Consider the following 22,079-nt stretch of genomic DNA (forward strand, 5'->3'; position numbering starts at 1 on the left):
GCTATTGTGCCCGCCTCTACCACCTCCACAGGCAACTTACTACCCTATGCGTAAAGAACCTTCTACGCATATCTCCCTTAAATTTTTCCCCTCTCACCTTGAAATCGTGACTTCTAGTAGGAATGATCCTGGTAGGACTACAAGGGAGTCAGTGTTTTATAGTGTCAAGAGTGCTAGAAGTGTTCTGATGGGTAAGCAGACCCTGGGGAGGACACACAAAGCAATAGAGAGAATCTAGAGAAATTTGTAAGTTCGGATTATTGGCAGCTTGGAGGGGGCACGCGGATGTGGTATCAGGGAAGGTTTGTTTAATGCGCTAGGGAAAGAAGTTCTAGCTAAATGTAGAAAACGAAGAAAGCAGTAAGAGAAGGCCATTCAGCCCTTCAAGCCTGCCCTGTTGTTCAATAAGATTATCCCTGATCAGTTATAGTCTTAGCTCCACTTACCTGCCTGTCCCCCATAATCCATGGCTATCAGTTTAACTTACTCTTGAATATATTCATTGTTGTAGCCCCTACTACTATCCGGAGTAGAGAATTTCAAAGATTAAAGAAGAAATTCCTCCACATCTCAGTCTTAAATGGAAAGCCCGTTATTTGAAGCTGCATTCTATTGTCGGCTCCCCGAGGAAAAGAAATGCCGTGTCCAACCTGCCAAACCTCTTCAGAATATTACATTTGACATTAAGATCAACTCTCATTCTTCTAAACTCCATTGAGTATAGGCCCAATCTGCTCAACCTGTCTTCAGAAGACAACACCTTAATAACAGGAGTCAACCTCATGAATCTTAGAAACGTAGAAAATAACTGCATGAGTGGGCCATGCATCATTTCAAGCCTGTGCAACCATTCAATACGGTCATGTCTGATCACCCAACTCTGTCTCCGTTCCACTTTCTCCGCATACCCTTTCGCTCGAAGGGCCATGTCAAATTCCTTCCTGAAAACTTTCAATGTTTTGGTCCCAACTGCTTTCTGTGGCAGAGAATTCCACAGGCTCAACTGGGTGAGATATTTCTCCTCATCTCGGACCTAAATAGCCAGCCCAATACTCTCAGACTGTAACTCCTGGCTGTAGGCTCCCCCATCAATGAGAACGTTCTTCCTGCATTTACTTTCTCAGATCTGCTTCCATTTCAAGTGTATCCTTTTTAAATAAGGAGACAAAACTATATACAGGACTCCCAGCACAGTTCTATACCACTGTAGCAAGAATTCCTGATTTGTATGCTCTATTCTCCTTGCAATAAAAGCCAATATTCCAGTTGCCTTCTTAATTACCTGCTGTTCCTGCACGTTGACTTTTAGTGTTTCATATACACAGACATCCAGATCCCTCTACACCCTGACAATCTGCAATCTCTCTGCATTTAAATAATATTTGTTTATCTATTCTTTCCCTCCACCCACAGTTAACCATGTCACTTTTTTCCACATTATATTCCATCAGCCAATTTAAATCCGCACTTGCTTAATCTATGCACATCGCGTTGATGACCTCTCGCATGATCCTCACAACTGCTTTTCTTACCTCCCATTGGATCATCAGCAAATTTGTCTATAATACAGTTGGTCTCTTCATCAAGTTTTTGATACTGATCCTAATTAGTTGGTGGCACAACAATTACAGTTTGTCAGCTTGAAAGTGACCCATTCATCTCTGTTTCTAATATTAAAATTGTTATGATCCCAACTAATGTTATTACTGGATAAGTCAGATCCCAGACTGAAATCTGATTTGATAGGCCATTTATTTTGTTTTGCCAAGATGGTGTCTCAATGAAACATGAGCACGCAGTGTTGCACATTCAGACATAACGATGAAACAGAAGATTATTAGACAAAAATAATGAAGAAAAAATAGAATAAACATAACCTTCTAGATATAATACGGATGTTAAGATTTCAAAGCACACGGTAAATGCATGATCTTATTTATCGCAAAACATCCCTTTCTGGTACTGACATCAGAGAAAATACCTTCTCTCCCGCTCCTATAGGAATTAATTTCACTGTGATTTAACTTCCAATGTTGTGAACATGTTAGTCTCTGCCTGGAGCCTTCACACCTTGAATTTAAACTTTCTCAACTTCAAATAATCCCTTCAGAGTTTTAACCAAAATCTTCTGGCCTGGAGCTTTTATTAAACTTGTGACATTGGAGTAACCTATTTTTAACAATTCTGAATTACCCTCGCTCTTTCTCAGAAAGAATTGTTTATGGATCCATCTTTGGCCAATAATTGAAGCTGCTCAAACTGAAGCTAAAAACAGAAGGTTTTTCCAAGCAATGAGGAATACACTTTAATCAAAAGAAAATAAATAGTCTATGACCTTCTAAAATGGAGTCTAACACATAACCACTTGCTTTGTTCACTCCTAAAATTCTCTCAATGTAAACAAACACCCACTACTCTCTAGGAAGTTTCTCTTTTACTCTGTGTTCAAAAACAATCATCATGGCTACAGAATTGCTTACAGCTTAATCATTAAACTCCTTCAAACACGGAAAACCCATATGCCACTAGTTCAAATTCAAAATCCAAACTCAAAATCTAACTATGTTAGGGGATTGCACATTCCCCTACCTTATTTGAATATATTCAAATGCTTGTGATGGAGCCCACAAGGGAGCAGGCTATCTGGACTTAGTGCTATGTAATGAGCCTGACTTTATAAAAGATCTTAAAGTAAGGGAACAATTAGGAGGCAGCGATCGCGATGATAGAGTTCAGTCTGCAGTTTGAAAGAGATAAGGCAAAATCGGATGTAATGGTGTTACAGTTAAATAAAGGTAATTACAGGGGCATGAGAGAGGAATTGATGAAAATCGACTGGAAGCAGAGCCTAGCGGGGAAGACAGTAGAGCAGCAATGGCAGGAGTTTCTGGGTGTAATTGAGGACACAGTACAGAGGTTCATCTCAAAGAAAAGAAGGATTATCTGGGGGAGATCAGACAGCCATGGCTGACAAAGGAAGTCAGGAAATTTATCAAAGAAAAAGAGACAGCCAATGAAGTGACCAAGAGCACTGGGAAATCAGAAGATTGGGAAGGCTATAAAAACAAACAGAGGATAACAAAGAGAGAAATAAGGAAGGAGAGGATCAAATATGAAGGTAGGCTAGCGAGAATATTAGAAATGATAGTCAAAGTTTCTTTCAATACATAAGAAACAAACGAGAGGCAAAAGTAGACACTGTGCAGCTCCAAATTGATGCTGGAAGGCTAGTGATGGGCGATAAGGAAATAGCTGAAGAACTTAATAAGTACTTTGCATCAGTCTTCACAGTGGAAGACATGAGTAGTATCCCAACAATTAAGGAGAGTCAGGGGGCAGAGTTGAGTATGGTAGGCATTACAAAAGAGCAAGTGCTAGAAAAGCTAAAAGGCCTAAAAATTGATAAATCTCCTGGCCCCGATGGGCTACATCCTCGAGTTCTGAGGGAGGTGGCTGAGGAAATAGCGCAGGCTTTGGTCGTGATCTTTCAAAAGTCACTGGAGTCAGGGAAAGTCCCAGATGATTGGAAAATTGCTGCTGTAACCTCCTTGTTTAAGAAAGGATCAAGACAAAAGATGGAAAATTATAGGCCGAATAGCCTAACCTCAGTTGTTGGTAAAATTCTAGAATCCATTGTTAAGGATGAGATTTCTAAATTCTTGGAAGTGCAGGGTCGGGTTAGAACAAGTCAGCGTGGATTTAGTAAGGGGAGGTTGTGCCTGACAAACCTGTTAGAATTCTTTGAAGAGGTAACAAGTAGGTTAGACCAGGGAAACCCAGTGGATGTTATCTATCTAGACTTCCAAAAGGCCTTTGACATGGTGCCTCACGGGAGGCTGCTGAGTAAGGTGAAGGCCCATGGTGTTCGAGGTGAGCTACTGGCTTGGATTGAGGATTGGCTGTCTGACAGGAGGCAGAGAGTTGGGATAAAAGGCTCTTTTTTTCGGAATGGCAACCGGTGCCAAGTGGTGTCCCGTAGGGTTCAGTTTTGGGGCCGCAGCTGTTCACTTTATATATTAACGATCTGGATGAAGGGACTGGGGGCATTCTGGTGAAATTTGCCGATGATACGAAGATAGGTGGACAGGCAGGTAGTACTGAGGAGGTGGGGAGGCTGCACAAAGATTTAGACAGTTTAGGAGAGTGGTCCAGGAAATGGCTGATGAAATTCAACGTGAGCAAATGCGAGGTTTTGCACTTTGGAAAAAAGTATACAGGCATGGACTATTTTCTAAATGGTGAGAAAATTCGTAAAGCAGAAGTGCAAAGGGATCTGGGAGTGTAGGTCCAGGATTCTCTAAAAGTTAACTTGTAGGTAGAGTCCGTGATTAAGAAAGCGAATGTAATGTTGTCACTTATCTCAAGAGGGTTGGAATATAAAAGCAGTGATGTCCTTCTGAGGCTTTATAAAGCTCTAGTTAGGCCCCATTTAGAATACTGTGTCCAATTTTGGGCCCCACACCACAGGAAGAACATACTAGCGCTGGAGCCTGTCCAGCGGAGATTCACACGGATGATCCCTGGAATGGTAGGTTTAACGCATGATGAACGGCTGAGGATCCTGGGATTGTATTCATTAGAGTTTAGAAGGTTGAGGGGAGATCTAATAGAAACTTACAAGATAATGTATGGCTTACAAAGGGTGGACACTGGGATGTTGTTTCCGTTAGGCAGGGAGACTAGGACCCGTGGGCACAGTCTTAGAATTAGTGGGGGTAAATTTAAAACGGAAATGAGGAGACAGTTCTTCAGCCAGAGATTGATGGGCCTGAATTCATTGCCACGGAGCGCAGTGGAGGCCGGGACATTAAATATCTTCAAGGCAGAGATTGATAAATTCTTGATCTCACAAGGAATCAACGGCGACGGGGAGAGTGCAGGGAAGTGGAGTTGAAATGCCCATCAGCCATGATTAAATGGCAGAGTGGACTCGATGGGCCGAATGGCCTTACTTCCACTCCTATGTCTTCTGGTTTTATTCAATATTTCAATTTTGTTTCATCCCATCAACTTTAATTAGTGGTTATGTATGCCTTGCTCATATTTAATTGTAGTTAAATGATATATCGCCTGAACTTATACAATCACTTTTGGTAATTTCATATTCTCTGTATCTATTTAAGCCATGTCAAAGGGCAACATTAGTTGATTTCATAGGACTGAACAATATGTAATTGACCTCAGATTACCCTTAATCATATTCAATTAACTGGCTTGAAGACAACCACTGGCAGAGACCCATCCAGGCATTTGTCTGATAAAGAAGAGTAAAAGAGATGCACAGGAGTGACATTTTGTAAAATCAATATAAATTAAACGTTGATATTCTATTTAAGTAGTACTGCCTTTGGTCTATTTTGATGCAGCATTGTCCATAGGTTGAGCAGCAGAGGATTTGGGACAATGGGAATGTGAAGCTGAGAGGGAGTGTGGGTGGCAGAACCGAGGAGCAAGGAGAGGGATTTGGAGAATGAGCTAAACTCCTGAGTGAGCAGCAAGGAGGTGATACTGGTAACAAAATGGAGATCTCCATTTACTGATGCTACATGCATCAGGTTTTAAATGGGGACCTGTAGAGGCAGAGAGAAGGAGCTGGAGAATATTTTGGTTGTATAATCGGTTAAGTCTTTGAGTAGTTTTGTGTGACAATGAGCAAATTTAAGACTTACAGCACAATACACTTTGTTATATAAAGGGATTTGTACATAACTCTCCAACCTATCAAATGAGATGGTGCTGTTACGATTATATATGCTTCTAACTAATCTGCCTGATTCATGCATGTACTGTTTTTCATAAAACGCTGTAGGGATTGAATTTTTATTTTCTTCTACTTCTTAAAATACTGAAGAGTTTTGGAAATGTTCAGACTCAGCAGCAAGCTGGGAGACTGTCCCCTCTTGCCTTTCTAACACTGTAGGAAACAGCACTACTCCACCGGTCAGTTAAATAATCAGCTAATTTTATAAATAACTGTGTACAAGTGTGTTGCATTTTGTGAAGGAAAGCATCTGATTATCAGAAAATTTATTCAACACTGTTCAGTGTTTGTGAATATGCAGCAGTTTGCAGTCTAATACGTACACAAACTGTGAGCAGTGGATGGTGCTGTAAAACCCCTGAGGACAGTGAGAAGGATAATGCAGTTTCATTATCAAAGAAAATGATCTCATTTGACTTCAATTCATCATTGCTGGATATTTTAAGGTTTGCACAATGTAAAAAACTTATTTGCTAATTGAGAATGTAGGTGAAACATGACATGTTGTGCTTTAGTGTTGTGTTTCTGTCACCAGCCTAGTGTTTATTGCATTAATAGAATGAAACCTTCTCAGGCCTTAAACTGGGGAGATTTAGGTAGTTTTTGAAGTGCAAAGCTGCAATTTGAAATAAATTTCTGGTTTCTCACAATGTGTAATCGTAGGTTTTCCATATGATTAGACGTCAATTCTGGTAGATTAGGTGAGATTTCTTAGCTCAATTGGCTATTGATCAGAGTGTGATGCAGGACTCAGTATCTGTACTCGCTGTAGTTGTTCAGGGAGAACTGCCTCTCACCTTACCCCCATGCTCATGTAGTCATTACCCTCAAGCTAGAAATAAGCAGTTGACTCCCTCTAATGGAGAAACATACCTATGGTCCCTTTGTGAACTATAGCTCCTTGTGTGTATGGTTCGTGAATGGGAGTTGATTTGGTGTGGAGGAGGTTCAGAGTGAGGATTATACATCTCGATATCGTCTCTAAACAATATCACACATTTTCACTTGTCATAACATCTTTTAACTGATGCTAAATTTGTAACAAGCGAAAATAAAAATGTTCTTTGCAAAATCAGAAATCATAAACTTTGGTCTAAGTTACTATCCTTCTCCCTGACATGTGCTAGAATTAGCAGTAAACTACTTTTGCCACTGCGCTCCCTGTGTTGTTGTTGTGAATGCAGAAATCCAAGGTTTGTTGAATTCAGTTAATTTTGTTATGTTTCTTGTTGTTTAGCATTTTATAAAATAGTCCCTCCTAGTGGGAGTCTGCTTCTGAGGCATGTTCCGCATTTCCCTGTCCCACACGTTTGCAATGTGGTCTTTGTCAACTGTCAGTCCCCCAGGACAGGAGCTGAAATTCAGCTTGGCTGGCCAGGCTGGTACTGATTCAGTGACTGCAGTGAATGTAGCTCTTGCTGCCTCGCTTGCTGACTGTCTTCCAGGTACAACTGTCTTCTTGGCACCACTGTCAGGCCAGTCCCAGTGGATGGTAATGTATGGGTCCTCCACTGTTAACGTATCCTCTCTTAGCATTGTTTCACTTTAAAGTTGTTACACTATGAGGACCAAAATCTCATTTGGTCCCTGCGCAATTCATTAAAATCTTGTTTACGGCCATATGTTACCCAGTGCCAACCTGCTGATGTGAAGCTGTTCCCCGTACAAGCGTGCTACCCGAAGATTCACCAGGGATCTCCCAGCAGAGCTATTGCCCACCCCTGGCCACACCACATCCACCCCGAGGGGTGACCCAGACTGCCATCACGCTCAGGACCACACATGCACTTAATGTCCTGATTCTCTGGAACGCAACATCAACTTTAAGTGAGGACAACGTATGTGTACTCACTGTAGTAAAATAGCAGTTTGTTTCTACAGGATGCTGAGAAATCAATTAATTCAATCCAAGTTACAATCAGTTGTCAATAATCTTTCTTAAATCGCACATTACATAGATGCTTGATTTGAAAACTAGCCTCAGATTAGTTTTAAAAAGCCCTCATACCTGAATCTGTGATATGTAAACAGCAGACTGGCAGTGAGCGTTCTCACATCAGTTTTAACAGAGGGTTATAGAGTATCAGTTGCATACAGCCCTCGGTTTTCCAGAGTCAGTGTACCACTGTTATAATGACCAGAGTTTCAGTTTTACTCATTTTGTACTGAGTGTTACTTATTTTCCACTTCATTGATAATTCATTCTAATTATCCAAATGGACTGTCTGAGTCAGAACAAATGGAGGATATTGCAAATATGCATCAATAGGAAGTATGCAGGATGTGAGCTGAGTATTATTAAAAGTTTTTGGAGATGTTTCTGCACCTAGTTTGTAGATCAATAAATAGTGAAGTGGGGGGTGGCTATACACAGCGAAGAGCTGTGTGACTTGCCTGTGAGTTTCTCTTTCTCCCTCTCACAGTCATACACACAGGGTCGGAGCAGCTGGGGAAATGTGGGTGATGTGGGTCACGCACCTCTGATGCCTCTCTGTAACCAGATGACATAAGTTGCCACAGCTGTTTGATCATGTCAATAAAGCCCTGCTTTCACAGCTCCTCCAAATCTATCCTTGTTTCAACGTGTGTTGAATCACAGGAAAAGTTCACAGCATAATTGTTTCTGCTGTGAGCATGGGCTTACACAGACTGACTGTGAAAATTGCTACATCTGGAGCTGAAATCATTTTTGATCCAAATATAGTTCGGTTTGAGCCCACGAGGCAAATGTGACTTCACAGAGAAAGAGGCCACAGGCCAGTGCTATGATTCCTGTTACCATAATAATAGCCTGTGTAAAAATTATAGTGATACAGTTCTGAAATTATGTTGTTAGATGGACTGAAACATTAAAATTCCCTGTTCCAATACCATTGTTCTTTCTGGGCCATTCCAGTGATATCAGCTGGGTCAGTCAGAAATGCTCCGAGTTTCAGGGACCCTCCCATATATGTATGTGCATCAGGAAGGGGAAAGGGAAAGAAAACTATTAGGCTAAAACGTGGAGACAGTCTGTTGCCATTTGATTCTAGGGCACTGTGAAGTACACAGCAAACCCTTTTCCCCTAGCCAATGATATGTTCTTACAGATGTCTGGCCGCTCTGTATTAATTCACTGTGTCCCAATGCCATTGTTAACAGCGGATTCAATTACTGTTTTCAAACACAATTCTGGATGACAGCTATATTCTTCTTTTCTTGCAGGTGGGAACACTTTGACAAGAAGTACCTGAGCCAGCTACTGATGCGCAAGTCGGCCTATAGGATCAAGGATGATATTTGGGACCTATACCAAAAGCTCAATGTTCGCGATGCTATCAGCTTTGCTGACCAGGTACTCTTCACCATTGTTTACATAGTGAGAGAGCCTGGGTCTGAGCCAGAAGGGACTGAGGGGCTGGATGTGGTGCCAAGCTGCAGGATTGATTTGGAACGGAATAATGGCACAGAATTTACACCAAACACAAGCCGTTTGGTTATAACTGATCTAGGACAGCCACTGGTGCTCCACATGATCCTCCTTCCAGTTTTCAGTTTATTTTCCCCTTGTGTTTATCTATCCTATCCTTAAATACATCGCTACCTTACAACAAAACAAATCCTTGTGGTAGCAGGATCCACCTTCTAACCACAATCTGAGAAAATAAACAGCAGAATCTTCCAGAACATCTTGGGACTGCATGCTGGCAGCACGCCGATTGAAGAAGTGAAACAATTGGGTCCACGGCTAAAAGGTAAAGGAACGGCAGCCAGCGTCAGTGATCTTCATGGTACTTTGTAGCTATACAGCATCCTCTGCCCTCACAGGAGCTCTGCTGTACAGACCACGTTCAATCAAGCTGCTGCCATCTTCCCAGAAGGCTTTGCTCTTTGCTAAGCCTGATGAGAGCGTCACTGGCATTTATTGCCCAGCAGGCAGTTGAGAGTCAACCATGTTGCTGTGGGCCTGGAGTCACATGTAGGCCAGACCAGGTAAGGATGGCAGTTTCCTTCCCTAAAGGGCATTAGTGAACCAGATGGGGTTTTCATGACAATTGACAACAGATTCAGGGTCATCATTAGACTCTTAATTCTAGTTTTTTAAAAAAAGTGGATTCAAATTCCGCCATTTGCCGTGGTGGGATTCAAACCCAGGTCCCCAGAACATTACCTGGGCCTCTGGATTAGCAGTCCAATGGATAATACCACTCAACCACTGCCTCCTCAACAGAAGGTGAACCTACAAGTTTCAAGATTGTAACAGATTCGTGAATTTTCCCCAGTCGGAATAACTGCCTGGACATATTTCCAGAGATGGTGCAAAGAGATAAATTTTAGTGGTGGCTTTAAACCAGCAATAGCAGTTCAATCACTTTGCAGATGATACATGACAGCTGTCTGCTCCACTACTTTCTGATTTTCACTTCTACCCCTTCACTGCTCTCACATTGAAGTGACTGGCAGGAGGCGGACAGGGAGGAAAACGCGGCCAGCTGATTCAGGACCCTCCAAGGTCAGCTATAAGTTGTGAGATGGATAGTTTCAATCAGCAAAGATAAACATTGAATTCTTTGCTGCTTATCCAGCCCAGAGGCACAGGTCAGGACCACTGGAGAGCTAGCCAGGACTTGACATTTCTTCCATTGGACACTAGAGGGAGACATTCACCACAGACAGTTGCCCCTCCACCAAGAGAGATTAGAACTGATGCATAAACATTGTCATTGTGCCAGCACTTACAGATCAATAAAGAAGACATCTGTTAAAACATTTTTTCAATCATTCATGAGCTATCTTTGGTCCAATTTGTTTAATCTGTTCTATTTGATCCAAAATGTAAGTCTCATGTCAAAATATGCTTGTTGAGAAATGAGGCTTTAATCAGTGAATGAAAGGGAGTTGTGGTATTAACAGTAATTGAGCGTCTAATAACCCAAGTTCTTTCTGCTGCAGTCCTGGAAGGAGTTTGTGCGAATGAAGCATGATTGAGTCTCGGCAAAAACTACCAAAGAATTAGAGAAGAAAATGCATGGTAATTATACTTAGACAGGAGGAAAGGAACATGCTTGTAGGTGGAAACCTACTTGACTCAGAAACCCGAATGTTCTCATGCAACAATGGTTCAAAAGGACGATTAGGTAACCTTCAAAAATGTACACAAAGTAGTCGCATATGTGCCGTTTATTCCTAGATAACAAGGTGTAGAGCTGGATGAACACAGCAGGCTCAGCAGCATCATAGAAGCAGGAAAGCTGACGTTTCGGGCCTGGACCCTTCTTCAGAAATAGGGGAGGGGGAGGGTGTTTCTGAAATAAATAGGGAGAGAGGGGGAGGAGGAACGAAGATGGATAGATGAGAAGATAGGTGGAGAGGAGAGAAAAAAGGCAAAGAGGTGGGGGTGGAGCCAGTAAAGGTGAGTGTAGGTGGGGAGTTAGGGAGGAGATAGGTCAGTCCGGGGAGGACGGGCAGGTCAAGGGTGGGGCTTTAGGTTAGTAGGTAGGAGATGGGGGTGCAGTCTGAGGTGGGAGGAGGGGATAGGTGAGAGGAAAAAACAGGTTAGGGAGGCAGGGACAAGCTGGGCTGGTTTTGGGATGCAGTGGGGGGAGGGGAGATTTTGAAGCTGGTGAAGTCCACATTGATACCATTGGGCTGCAGGGTTCCCAAGCGGAATATGAGTTGCTGTTCCTGCAACCTTCGGGTGGCATCATTGTGGCACTGCAGGAGGCCCATGATGGACATGTTGTCTGATGAATGGGAGGGGGAGTTAAAATGGTTCGCGACTGGGAGGTGCAGTTGTTTGTTGCGAACCCAGCGGAGGTGTTCTGCAAAGTGGTCCCCAAGCCTCCGTTTGGTTTCCTCAATGTAGAGGAGGTCACACCGGGTACAGTGGATGCAATATACCACATTGGCAGATGTGCAGGTGAACATCTTCTTGATGTGGAAAGTCTTCATGAGGCCTGGGATGGGGGTGAGGGAGGAGGTGTGGGGGCAAGTGTAGCACTTCCTGCATCCTTCTAAGGATGTCTACCCTACAGAAGTTACCCTCCTCCCTCCGGAACAACCTTGGTGGATCTCTCTCCCACTGCAACTCTCTTGTAATCTGTTCGGCCTTGAAACTGCTGGACCATGTCCTGAAGCAAACCAGGTACTACAGCCACATCAACTTTCTTAGTACCTGCCTACAGAACCAGATCATTCCCAATGAACTACAGTCCACATTTAGGCCTTCCCAATTTTTCCCCAACCGTGACAATATCTACATTCAGAACACTGAGACCCTTCAGAAGCGTTTCTCCCTGTGTCTCCTGAAACACACACTCGCAGCAATGCGCCGGCATCCCCTGGCACTACAGTCAAACCTACCCCAGCTCAGAGCCTCCCTCTCCCAGACCTGCAAAGGACCTCTCCTGTTTTTCATTCTTCGTAGGATCCACAACCTGAACTCACAATTCTACTCCGCTTTATTGGACACAAAAATTCTTAAGTACAGTAAATTTATTGGTGCCTACCACCCAAAACGGGCTTCCTCCACCTCCCAAATCCCTAATGCTACCAAGGACCTTACCCACGATGTGCCCGCTGCCATTGTCCATGCGGGCACTGTCCGAGCAACCACGGATAATGTCACATCCTCTGCCGCCGGGTACACCACTTGCAGGACAGCGAACACCATCAACACCGCTGCTGACACCATCGTCTCCATTTCCGAGGCCAACACCACAGACACTGAGGAATCTCCAACTGTCATCTCTGCTGCCGCCGCCTATCCCACTCCGCCCACCACCATTGCCACTCCGCCCACCACCGAGGCCGACGCAACTCTGCCCACCACCAACACAACTCCGCCCAACGCCGACGCCACATGGCCCACCGCCGAAGCCGATGTTGCTTCGCCCATCGCCTCCACAGGAAACTGTAGCACCCAGCCCTGCCAGGTCTTCACCATCTCCCTCAGACCTTCACTTGACAGTGGACGAACGGTCAGTCCTCTGTAAAGGGCTCACCTTTGTCCCCCTCCATCCACACATCAACGAATAGCTCTCACGCTTGGACCTCGATCAGTTTTTCTGCCACCTCCGCCTCTCCGCTTACTTCTTTAACCGTGAGCCTAACACTCCCTCTACTCACCCCTTCTCCCACCTCCAACACACCCCCTCCTCCTGGACACCACCCCAAGGTCTCCCACCCTCCCTCGACCTCTTCATCTCCACTGCCATCGTGACATCAATCGCCTCAACCTCTCCACCCCTCTCACACACTCCAACCTCTCCCCCACAGAATGGGCAGCCCTCCACTACCTCCGCTCCAACCCCAACCTCACCATTACATCCGCGGACAAGGGAGGCGCAGTTGTGGTGTGGTTCACTGACCTCTACATCGCCGAGGCCAGACGCCAGCTCTCTGACTCCTCCTCCTACTGCCTCCTTGATCATGACCCCACCCACCGACCACCAAACCATCACCTCCTAAACCATCCACAACCTCATCAATCCAGGTGACATCCCACCCACAGCCTCCAACCTCAACGTTCCCCAACCCCGCACTGCCCGCTTCTATCTCCTTCCCAAAATCCACAAAACTGACTGCCCTGGTCGACCCATTGTCTCTGCCTGCTCCTGCCCCACCAAACTCATCTCCACCTATCTCGGCTCCATGTTCTCCCCTTTGGCCCAGGAACTCCCTACCTACGTCCTTGACACCACTCACACCCTCCGCCTCCTCTAGAACTTCCAATTCCCCGGTCCCCAACACCTCATCTTTACTATGGGCGTCCAGTCCCTATACACCTGCATTCCCCATGCAGATGGCCTAAAGGCCCTCCGCTTCTTCCTGTCCCACAAGCCCAACCAATCCCCCTCTACAGACACCCTCATCCGCCTAACCGAACACATCCTCACCCTCAACAACGTCTCTTTCGATTCCTCCCACTTCTTACAGACAAAGGGGGTGGCCGTGGATACCCGCATGGGCCCAAGCTATGCCTGCCTCTTTGTAGAAACGTAGAACAGTCCCTCTTCCAAAGCTACACTGGCCCTATCCCCCATCTCTTCCACCATTACATTGATGACTGTATCGGCGCCGCCTCATGCTCCCACAAGGAGCTCGAACAGTTTGTCCACTTCACCAACACCTTCCACGCCAACCTTATGCTCACCTGGACCATCTCTAATACCTCTGTCTCCTTCCTGGACCTCTCTGTCTCCATCTCGGGCAACCACCTGAAACCAATATCCATTTCAAGCCCACCGACTCCCACAGCTACCTAGAATACACCCCCTCCCACCCACCTTCCTGCAAAAATGCCATCCCCTATTCCCAAATCCTTCACTTCTGCTGCATCTGCTCCCAGGATGAGGAATTCCACTCCCAAACGTCTCAGATGTCCTCATTTTTCAACAACAACTTTCCCCCTTCAGTGGTAGACAACGCTGTCAACCATGTCTCCAGCATTTCCCTCACACCCTGTCCCTGCAATAACAACCAAAACAGAATCCCCCTCATCCTCACGTACCACCCCACCAACCTCCAGATCCAACGCATCATCCTCCGATATTTCCGCCATCTACAATCCGACCCCACCACCAAAGACATTTTTCCCTCCCCACCCTTGTCTCCCTTCCAGAGAGACCGCCCTCTCCGTGACTCCCTTGTCCACCTCCACACTCCCCTCCAGCCCCACCACAACAGCCACTTTTCCCTGCAACCGCAGGAAGAGCTACACCTGCCCCCACACCTCCTCCCTCACCCGCATCCCAGGCCCCAAGAAGACTTTCCACATCAAGCAGATGTTCACCTGCACATCTGTTAACGTGGTATACTGCATCCGCTGTTCCTGTTTTGGCCTCTTCTACATCAAGGAAACCAAGCAGAGACTTGGGGACCACTTTGCAGAACACCTACGCTCGGTTCGCAATAAACAACTGCACCTCCCAGCCACGAACCATTTCAACTCCCCCTCCAATTCCTCAGACGACATGTCCATCCTGGGCCTCCTGCAGTGCCACAATGATGCCACCCGAAGGTTGCAGGAACAGAAACTCATATTCCACTTGGAAACCCTGCAGCCCAATGGTATCAATGTGGACTTCACAAGCTTCAAAATCTTCCCCCCCTTGGCCACGTGCCAAAACCAGCCCAGCTTGTCCCTGCCTCCCTAACCTGTCCTCCCTCTCACTTATCCCCTCCTCCTACCTCAACCCCCACCCCATCTCCTAACTACTAACCTCATCCTGCCCCTTGATCTGTCCGTCCTCCTCGGACTGACCTATTCCCTCCCTACCTCCCCACCTATACTCTCCTTTACTGGATCCATCCCCACCTCTTTGAACTGTCTGTCTCCTCTCCACCTATCTTCTCCTCTATCCACCTTCTATCGGCCTCCTTTCTCCCTATTTATTTCAGAAACCTCTTCCCCGCCCCCATTTCTGAAGAAGGATCTAGGTCCGAAATGTCAGCCTTCCTGCTCCTTAGATACTGCTTTCCCTGCTGTGTTCATCCAGTTCTACACTTTGTTATCTCAGATTCTCCAGCATTTGCAGTTCTTACTATCTCTGCCATTTATTCGTGTCGCCTCCTGCAAGACTGTGTATTTGCTGAATGGGTTATTGCCCAAGGCTGCAGGCTGATTAGAGCCTGAACTACATCAGTGTTAGTGCCTGTTGCAACAGTTCCCACATTTATTATACACACCTACTCTTTCATCTTAGCCCAGAGTGTTCAGCTGTATGTTTTGTTCCTCACTTATTATTGCTCTTTTTAACTTTCTTTCCTATTGATTATTTTCTACTTTCATCATTCACTAATCACATTACACAATTACTCTCTGCAAATAGCAGGGAGTGGGAACATCTTCGGGAAATAGAGATTGCTACAAATTACACATGTCACAGATATGTTCCTGGGGATGATGCCCCCGCACGCTGTCTGAGAATCCTTTATGGGATGGCACCACACACTGGCTTCATACCTGGGTGTATGATGTGTGTCGTAGTGGGAGGGGGAGGGGAGGGGAGGGGAGGGGAGCTGCAACAATAGTATTCCTTGAGCCTTGAAGCAGATGGTTATGTCTTTTGTTTGCAGACTGGAGAGATCTCTCCAAAGACAGCTTGAGATGTAGAGCAGTGAGTATATATTGTGAGACAAGCCATTAGAGCTACTGGATATCACATTAAAATGAACATTCAGGACAGTAGTCATGCCCAGTACCACTTCATTCAATTTATACAACTTATTAATGCCCTTGTTTGGATAGATCCTTTGACATATTGAGACATCAAAGGGAAATCCACTAGCCACTGAAAGAACCCTGTATCCTCAAAGCAAGAGTCAACAATATCCTCAGAAGGCACTGATTGTTAAAGCATCTGCTTAAAAATGTCATGTCCAGATCATAACAAACCAACAGGTGCTTGAACTTGCAAGGGCACAAAGACCTCTTAAAAAGAGACAACCAGAAAGAAACATCAGTACTCTTGCCATTTTATCATAGCTGAAGAGCTGCACAGATCTCTTCTCGAGGGAAAAGTAGGGGTGTGGGTCAGGCTGTAGGAATAGGGGTCGAGCCAGGCATATTGGATGACAGAGGTCACAAAGCAGTTGCAGAAGAGCTACAGTGGATGTGTGAGGCAGAAATATGACAGACAACCATGATGTATCATCATAGCAGATCCTCTGGCGGGAGGAGCAGCAGCATTCAGTATTTGTGAATTCTTGTGATCTGAAACACTTCAATTACAATTTCACTTAAACACCAGTTTGGTGACCGTGCTCTTATTACATTCTCACCACGACATGTATGTCTGCAAAGTGAAGCATTTACAACAGTAAGGGGCAGCAACTATTTCTCAGTCGCTTGCAAGTTGATCTCTATCTCGCTGGGGGTGGCATGAGCTCACTTTGTTTGAATGCTGTAACAATCGAGGGCTAAAGTCCATTATTATCACAGGTGTGTGTTGCTGTAGTATCCATAGTTTCCAACGTTCACTGCTTGTCCTAACTGATTTAAAGGTAGATCGCATATCACTGTACACACCCACAGTCTGAGGCCCTTCTGAGTTCACGCACAGAATATTCTGTCGCCTTTGAATTGTGAACTGCCTCTCAAGCATTGTAAATTGGTCAGACAGCAAAGAAAGGCCAATTAGAAAGAGAATGTGTGCCCAGGCATTCAGTGTGTGCAAACAGGTGACATAGGTTAGCTTATGAGGAGAGGCTGGTTTGTTATATCATGTCAGTTTACACTGTGTTCTGTTTGCACACCAAGCCGACATTTTCCTTTCCAAATCCATAACTCACCCTGTCATTCGGTCAATGGCACCCACTCAGGAATAGGGTACATTTTACCCAGGAGTGCTGTGCATTTTCATTGGGTGAGGGTTCTTTAGGGATGACAGCCCCCTGTTTGTAATCTAATTGATCACGGAATCATTGCCAACAAGTCACAAACAGTTCAGGCCCATGCCACCAGTCGTATATGCGTGATTTTGCAGCTGACCAAAGCTGGAACAATGTGGAGTTTTAAATCATGCTTCACCTGTGGATACACTGGACAGACAGATACACTGTCCCAACACAGCTTAGTGTTCACAATGAAAGAGGGTGAGGATAAGAATCAGATTCTGCTTTGAATCTCAGCGTGTAACAAGCAACTCACTTTCATTTGGAAAAGAGATTTCCTGGAGTTGTGGAAACAATTCCCAGTGTGCCATCAGAGACAAGGAAAGAGATTTCAAGATTGAGCCAGATATTGATGTTACAATGATGGTAAAGTAACTGTGTTCATCACCGTTACTACTCCGAAACTGACAGCAATGTTTGGAGACCTCGCACGCACAGTTAAACATGGAGATCAGAATTTTCTGTTTGTGATTTTATTCTTCTTCATAGGGAGTATTTTGGAATTCCCCACAAGAGATAATCAAATAGATGGGAGTTTGTCCTTTTGCACTCTTGGTATTGCAATATAAAATCTAGAAAAAAAGGTTCATCTCACTGAATAAGGTATAAATCATGGTGTATTGTAGATTCTTACAGAGCAGAACAGACATTTCAGGTAATTGAGTCTGTGCCAACATAACTACCACTAAAACAGAGCTAACCTCAATTTCCTGCACTTGTCCCATAAGCTTGAATGTTATGATAAAATATTATGTTTACAATTACTTTTGAACAATCTCACTGATCTTGGAAAACTCATTACATATTGTAATGTGTCAAATTTTGCCATTATGATGAAGAAATATCATATATTTAAAATTATTTTCTTTCAGAAGTTTGTTTGTGATATTCCAATTTTTATTCTAATCCTATGGGTATATGTCTTTGTTTTTGCTGTCTTTAAACTTTGCAATTGAAAATGAGAATTATAGTGTATGTTACTTCCTAGTGTGCTGCCTGTGGGAATACCTCAATGTGATGACTATGCTTTCCCATATCATTATTGCTTGATGCTTGGAGATCTCCTTGACCTGGTGCTAGATTGAAATTGACATGGGGAAGAGGGACGTCTGTGCCATGCAAAGATCACTTGGTCTTTGGGGGTAACTTTCTTCAAGGTCAACAATGAGAGCCATCATTTCAATGGGGCCCAATGTTTGTGCACCCAAGATTAGAATTAATGTTGCAATGAGGACATTTTTGATGGTGAGTGAGCATGTGTAGTATTGTATTGTTAGGAAGGCTGACTTGTGAAATAGTAAACCATTAGTTGTTTGAACAGAAAGTCCTAATAATGGCTCACTAGATGCTTGATCCACCAAGTGAAATCACATGTGTTTTATAAATCAGACACAAGGGAGACTTAGGCAGCTATTCAACAAACATTTATTTCCTGAAGCATTCTCTCACAAACCTGTTATGGTTTTGGCCTTTTGTCGAGGCTTTGAAACCTTATCTCACGGTTTTTACTGTTTGAAAGCCCATGACATGCAGATGACCTTTAATACTCCACAGGTGGTGATGTCATTTGAGTGAAGTAATTTGGCTCCATTTTAATAATATCTACAATCTCTGAAAGCTCAATGGGAACTGTGTAGAAAAAGACTGGCAAAATTCTGTCTCCGTTCCTACAGCCAACACAACATTCAGATGACATTTTTTTTTAAAGCTAAAATCACAAATGAGAACAAGCAAAACAAAAGGCGTCAAATCTTTGCCTCAGCAGAAATCCCAGAATTTGATATGCCTCTAATTGCAGTCTCATGCTGATAGTAGATTGAACTCAGCCACCAGAAAACCTCTTAAAATGACATTCTGAGAATCTGTATTGTTTCAAGGGTCAGGCATGCAGCAAGTTAGCGCTATACTTCACTGTTTATAATCACTGTTGCAGTGTTCAGCCTGATGATTTTGACCCTTTGTCAGCAGTACATTGCTGAGATTATTGTCACTTTTCTGCTGTACAGACACTGGACATTATAAATGGTGACCTGCTTCTGCACCCAAAACAGCGACTTTGCCGTCAGTCCCCTGGCTGCCCAGCCTCCATCTAAACCCTGAAAGGCTGATTTCTGTCTCATTCAGTGAGACAAATTAACAACAAATCCATCGGAGCACAGAAAGCCAGATTCTCTGGCACACTCAGATTAGCTATTAAGCAACTTGTTTTTTCCTTCCATTTCTACTCGTGACTTGTTGCGTTTGATCTCAGGGTTTATGTTCCTCTGCTGTGCACCTACAGGAACTGGTTTTATTCTTTCCAAAGCTAACCAGCACCTGCACTGGAACGTTCCACCAAAACTGTGATTGGCTATAGGCTGTAGACCCACCGGAGCTCCAGGATTATACACAGTGACTCAGGCTAGAGCATCACGTCACCTCTCCCCACCCCACACCTCAACTTCCCACCATCACAAGCTCCAGAGACACCTGCACCCTCTACAGGCTCACTTTGTCCTGCTATCACATGCTGTTCCCCCCCTCGCCATGGCAACAGGCCCACCCAGCAGATGCCACCTTCCTCACTGACTGGATCATGATGGAGATGGAAAGGTGGCAGAAGTACCTACCTATCATTGTGCCTACTGATTGAATACCCTTCCTTACTCCAAACACCGCAAAGGGAAACCACCCATTATCCCATCATGGCCCCAAGTGTCAAATTTGTCAGATTACCTGCTGCAAAGATTCATTGGGGTATTTTATATGGTGCTGATTTTTTTGCCCATTCCTAATTGGGACCAATAAGGAGCATTTAGAGAACTTTGACATTGTCCTTAGACCAAGCAGGCATATGCCTCACAGGGGAAAACTGTGTGTTCCAGGCACCCCAACTGACCTACTTGGCAACAGTGTCAATAAGACCGTGTTACACCTTTTGAAAGTTAAAACGAGGAGGATCAAGTGTGCCATGACTCCCATGTCTGTACAGGAGCTTAAGTCTTTCCTAGGGCTGGTGAATTATTACAGAAAGTTTGTACACAGTTTCACTTCAATCCTGGCACCTTTGCATCAACTCCTGAAAAAAGGTCAGCTTTGGAAATGGCCTCATAGGCGAGCCACAGCTTTCAGGGAAGTAAAGAAACAGCTATCATCCTGTAAGATGTTGGCACACGGTGCTCCCAAGCAAAGTCTGGTAATCACATGCGATATCTCCCTGTACTGCAATCAGGGTAGTGTGAGGTCACAGGTGGCACAATGGAGAGGAATGCCTAATAGTGAATGCATCCAGGATTTTGGCTACTGCAGAGCGTAAATACGCCCACTTGGAGAAGGAAGATTTGGTGGTCTTATTTGGAGTCAGGAAGTTCCACCCATACCTTTACAGCTGTAAGTTTGTAGTATAACTTCTGCTCAGTACACTCAGAGGACAAGGCAATGCCCATAGCTTCAGGCTGAATTCAGTGTTGGGCTATAGTACTAAGTGTGTATAATTACCAGTTGGAACACCATCCAGAAGGCCAAGGAGCAAACACTGATGAATTGAACTGCCTCTCACTGGCAGATACACCCACCACTGGAAGAATCCAAACTGTTCTATATTTTCTGGGCACACTTCCAGTGATAGCTGACAGTATCAGATTTTGGATGCAGAAAGACCCGGCCCTCTCAAAGCTGCAACAGCTATTGGTGATGAGGGTAACCAAAGGCTGTCAAAACCAGAATTGAACCACTTTTGGGCTTGGAGAGACCAGATCATAATAGAGGGTGGCATATCGTTGTGGGGAGCAAGGGCGATTGTCTTGAGCAAAGGTCACCAGCAGATACCAGCTGAATTTCACCAGGGGTCATCCAGGGGTTTCCAAAATGAAGAAGTTGGTGAGAAGTTATATCAGGATTGGATGCCGACATAACCATATTGGTGGGGCAGTGCCCAGCGTGTCAACAAGGACAGAAGATTACCACCAGCAGATTCCCCACATTCGTGGGAGTGGCCAGATAAACCCTGGACTTGGTCACACATAAATTATGCAGCTTCTTTCATGGGCGTAATGTCTTCAGTCATTGAGGTCACCCACTCAAAGTAGCTGGATATGCATACAGTTCATTCGTCAAGCACAGGGACAGCAATAGAAAACTGTGAGCATCTTTGCAGTACAAAGACTCCCAGAAGTATTGGTCACAGATAAGAGGCCATCATTTACCAGCAGGGACTTTGAGTATTTCCTAAAGTCAAATGGTACTTGACGTGTGGGGACAGCTCCACGCCATCCATCGTCCAATGGTCTGGCAGAAAGAGCAATCTAAATTTTGAAGGAAGGCTTAAAGAAACAATGTTCAGCTTCATTCGATAACAAACTGTCCCAGTTCCTATCTGATTGTAAGGCCACCCCCTGTACAATTACAGGGATACCTCCTGTAGAGTTGCTAATGGGCAGAAGACCGTGTCCCAGGTTAAATCTGATCATCATGGACCTGGGAGGTAGGCTGAAATGGCATCAGGAACACCAATGCTGGATATAAGACTCCACTGAGCGAGAGAGAGAGTTTACTTGAGGGAATGAAGTTAAGGTGTAGGAACCATGGGAATGCTCCTGCATAGGTAAGAGGCACAGTTGATGTGAATTCAGGTCCTGTGACGTAAAAAGCTCAGGTAGGTGCGACAGTCTTGAACAAAAACATGGACCATATGAAAGCTGCAAACTCACAAATGCTGTGGGAGCAAAATGTACCCAGTTCCTCAACAGCCTTTCCAACGATTCCAGAACTGGTGGGTTCTCCCTCTCCATCAAGTATTGAAGATACGTTGCAGTCTGAGATGGGCACGCTAGATGTCACCGCCTCGATGCCATTGCTGCCTGAAGAATAGAATTAATTTCTTCCAAGTTGCTTTGGGTGCAAGAGGCGAGCTACTGTACGTTACACTCTGCCCATGTCAGAGGCAGAGTTGGAGGAAGCTGGC

The 22,079-nt window shown here is 44.6% G+C and overlaps 1 protein-coding gene across 3 annotated transcripts in view; it reads left to right on the forward strand.

Moving 5' to 3' along the window:
- Window positions 1–22,079, forward strand: part of slc9a5 (solute carrier family 9 member A5) — a 223,689-nt gene that overhangs the window by 147,452 nt on the left and 54,158 nt on the right. For all 3 annotated transcript variants that reach the window (XM_048547227.2, XM_048547228.2, XM_048547229.2), the window contains exon 10: window positions 8,966–9,095. In XM_048547227.2, the coding sequence (XP_048403184.2) occupies window positions 8,966–9,095 (130 nt within the window). The remainder of the gene's footprint in view (window positions 1–8,965; window positions 9,096–22,079) is intronic.

This window comes from Stegostoma tigrinum, chromosome 16 (genome assembly GCF_030684315.1).
Source record: "Stegostoma tigrinum isolate sSteTig4 chromosome 16, sSteTig4.hap1, whole genome shotgun sequence".
NCBI classification, from domain to species: Eukaryota; Metazoa; Chordata; class Chondrichthyes; order Orectolobiformes; family Stegostomatidae; genus Stegostoma; species Stegostoma tigrinum.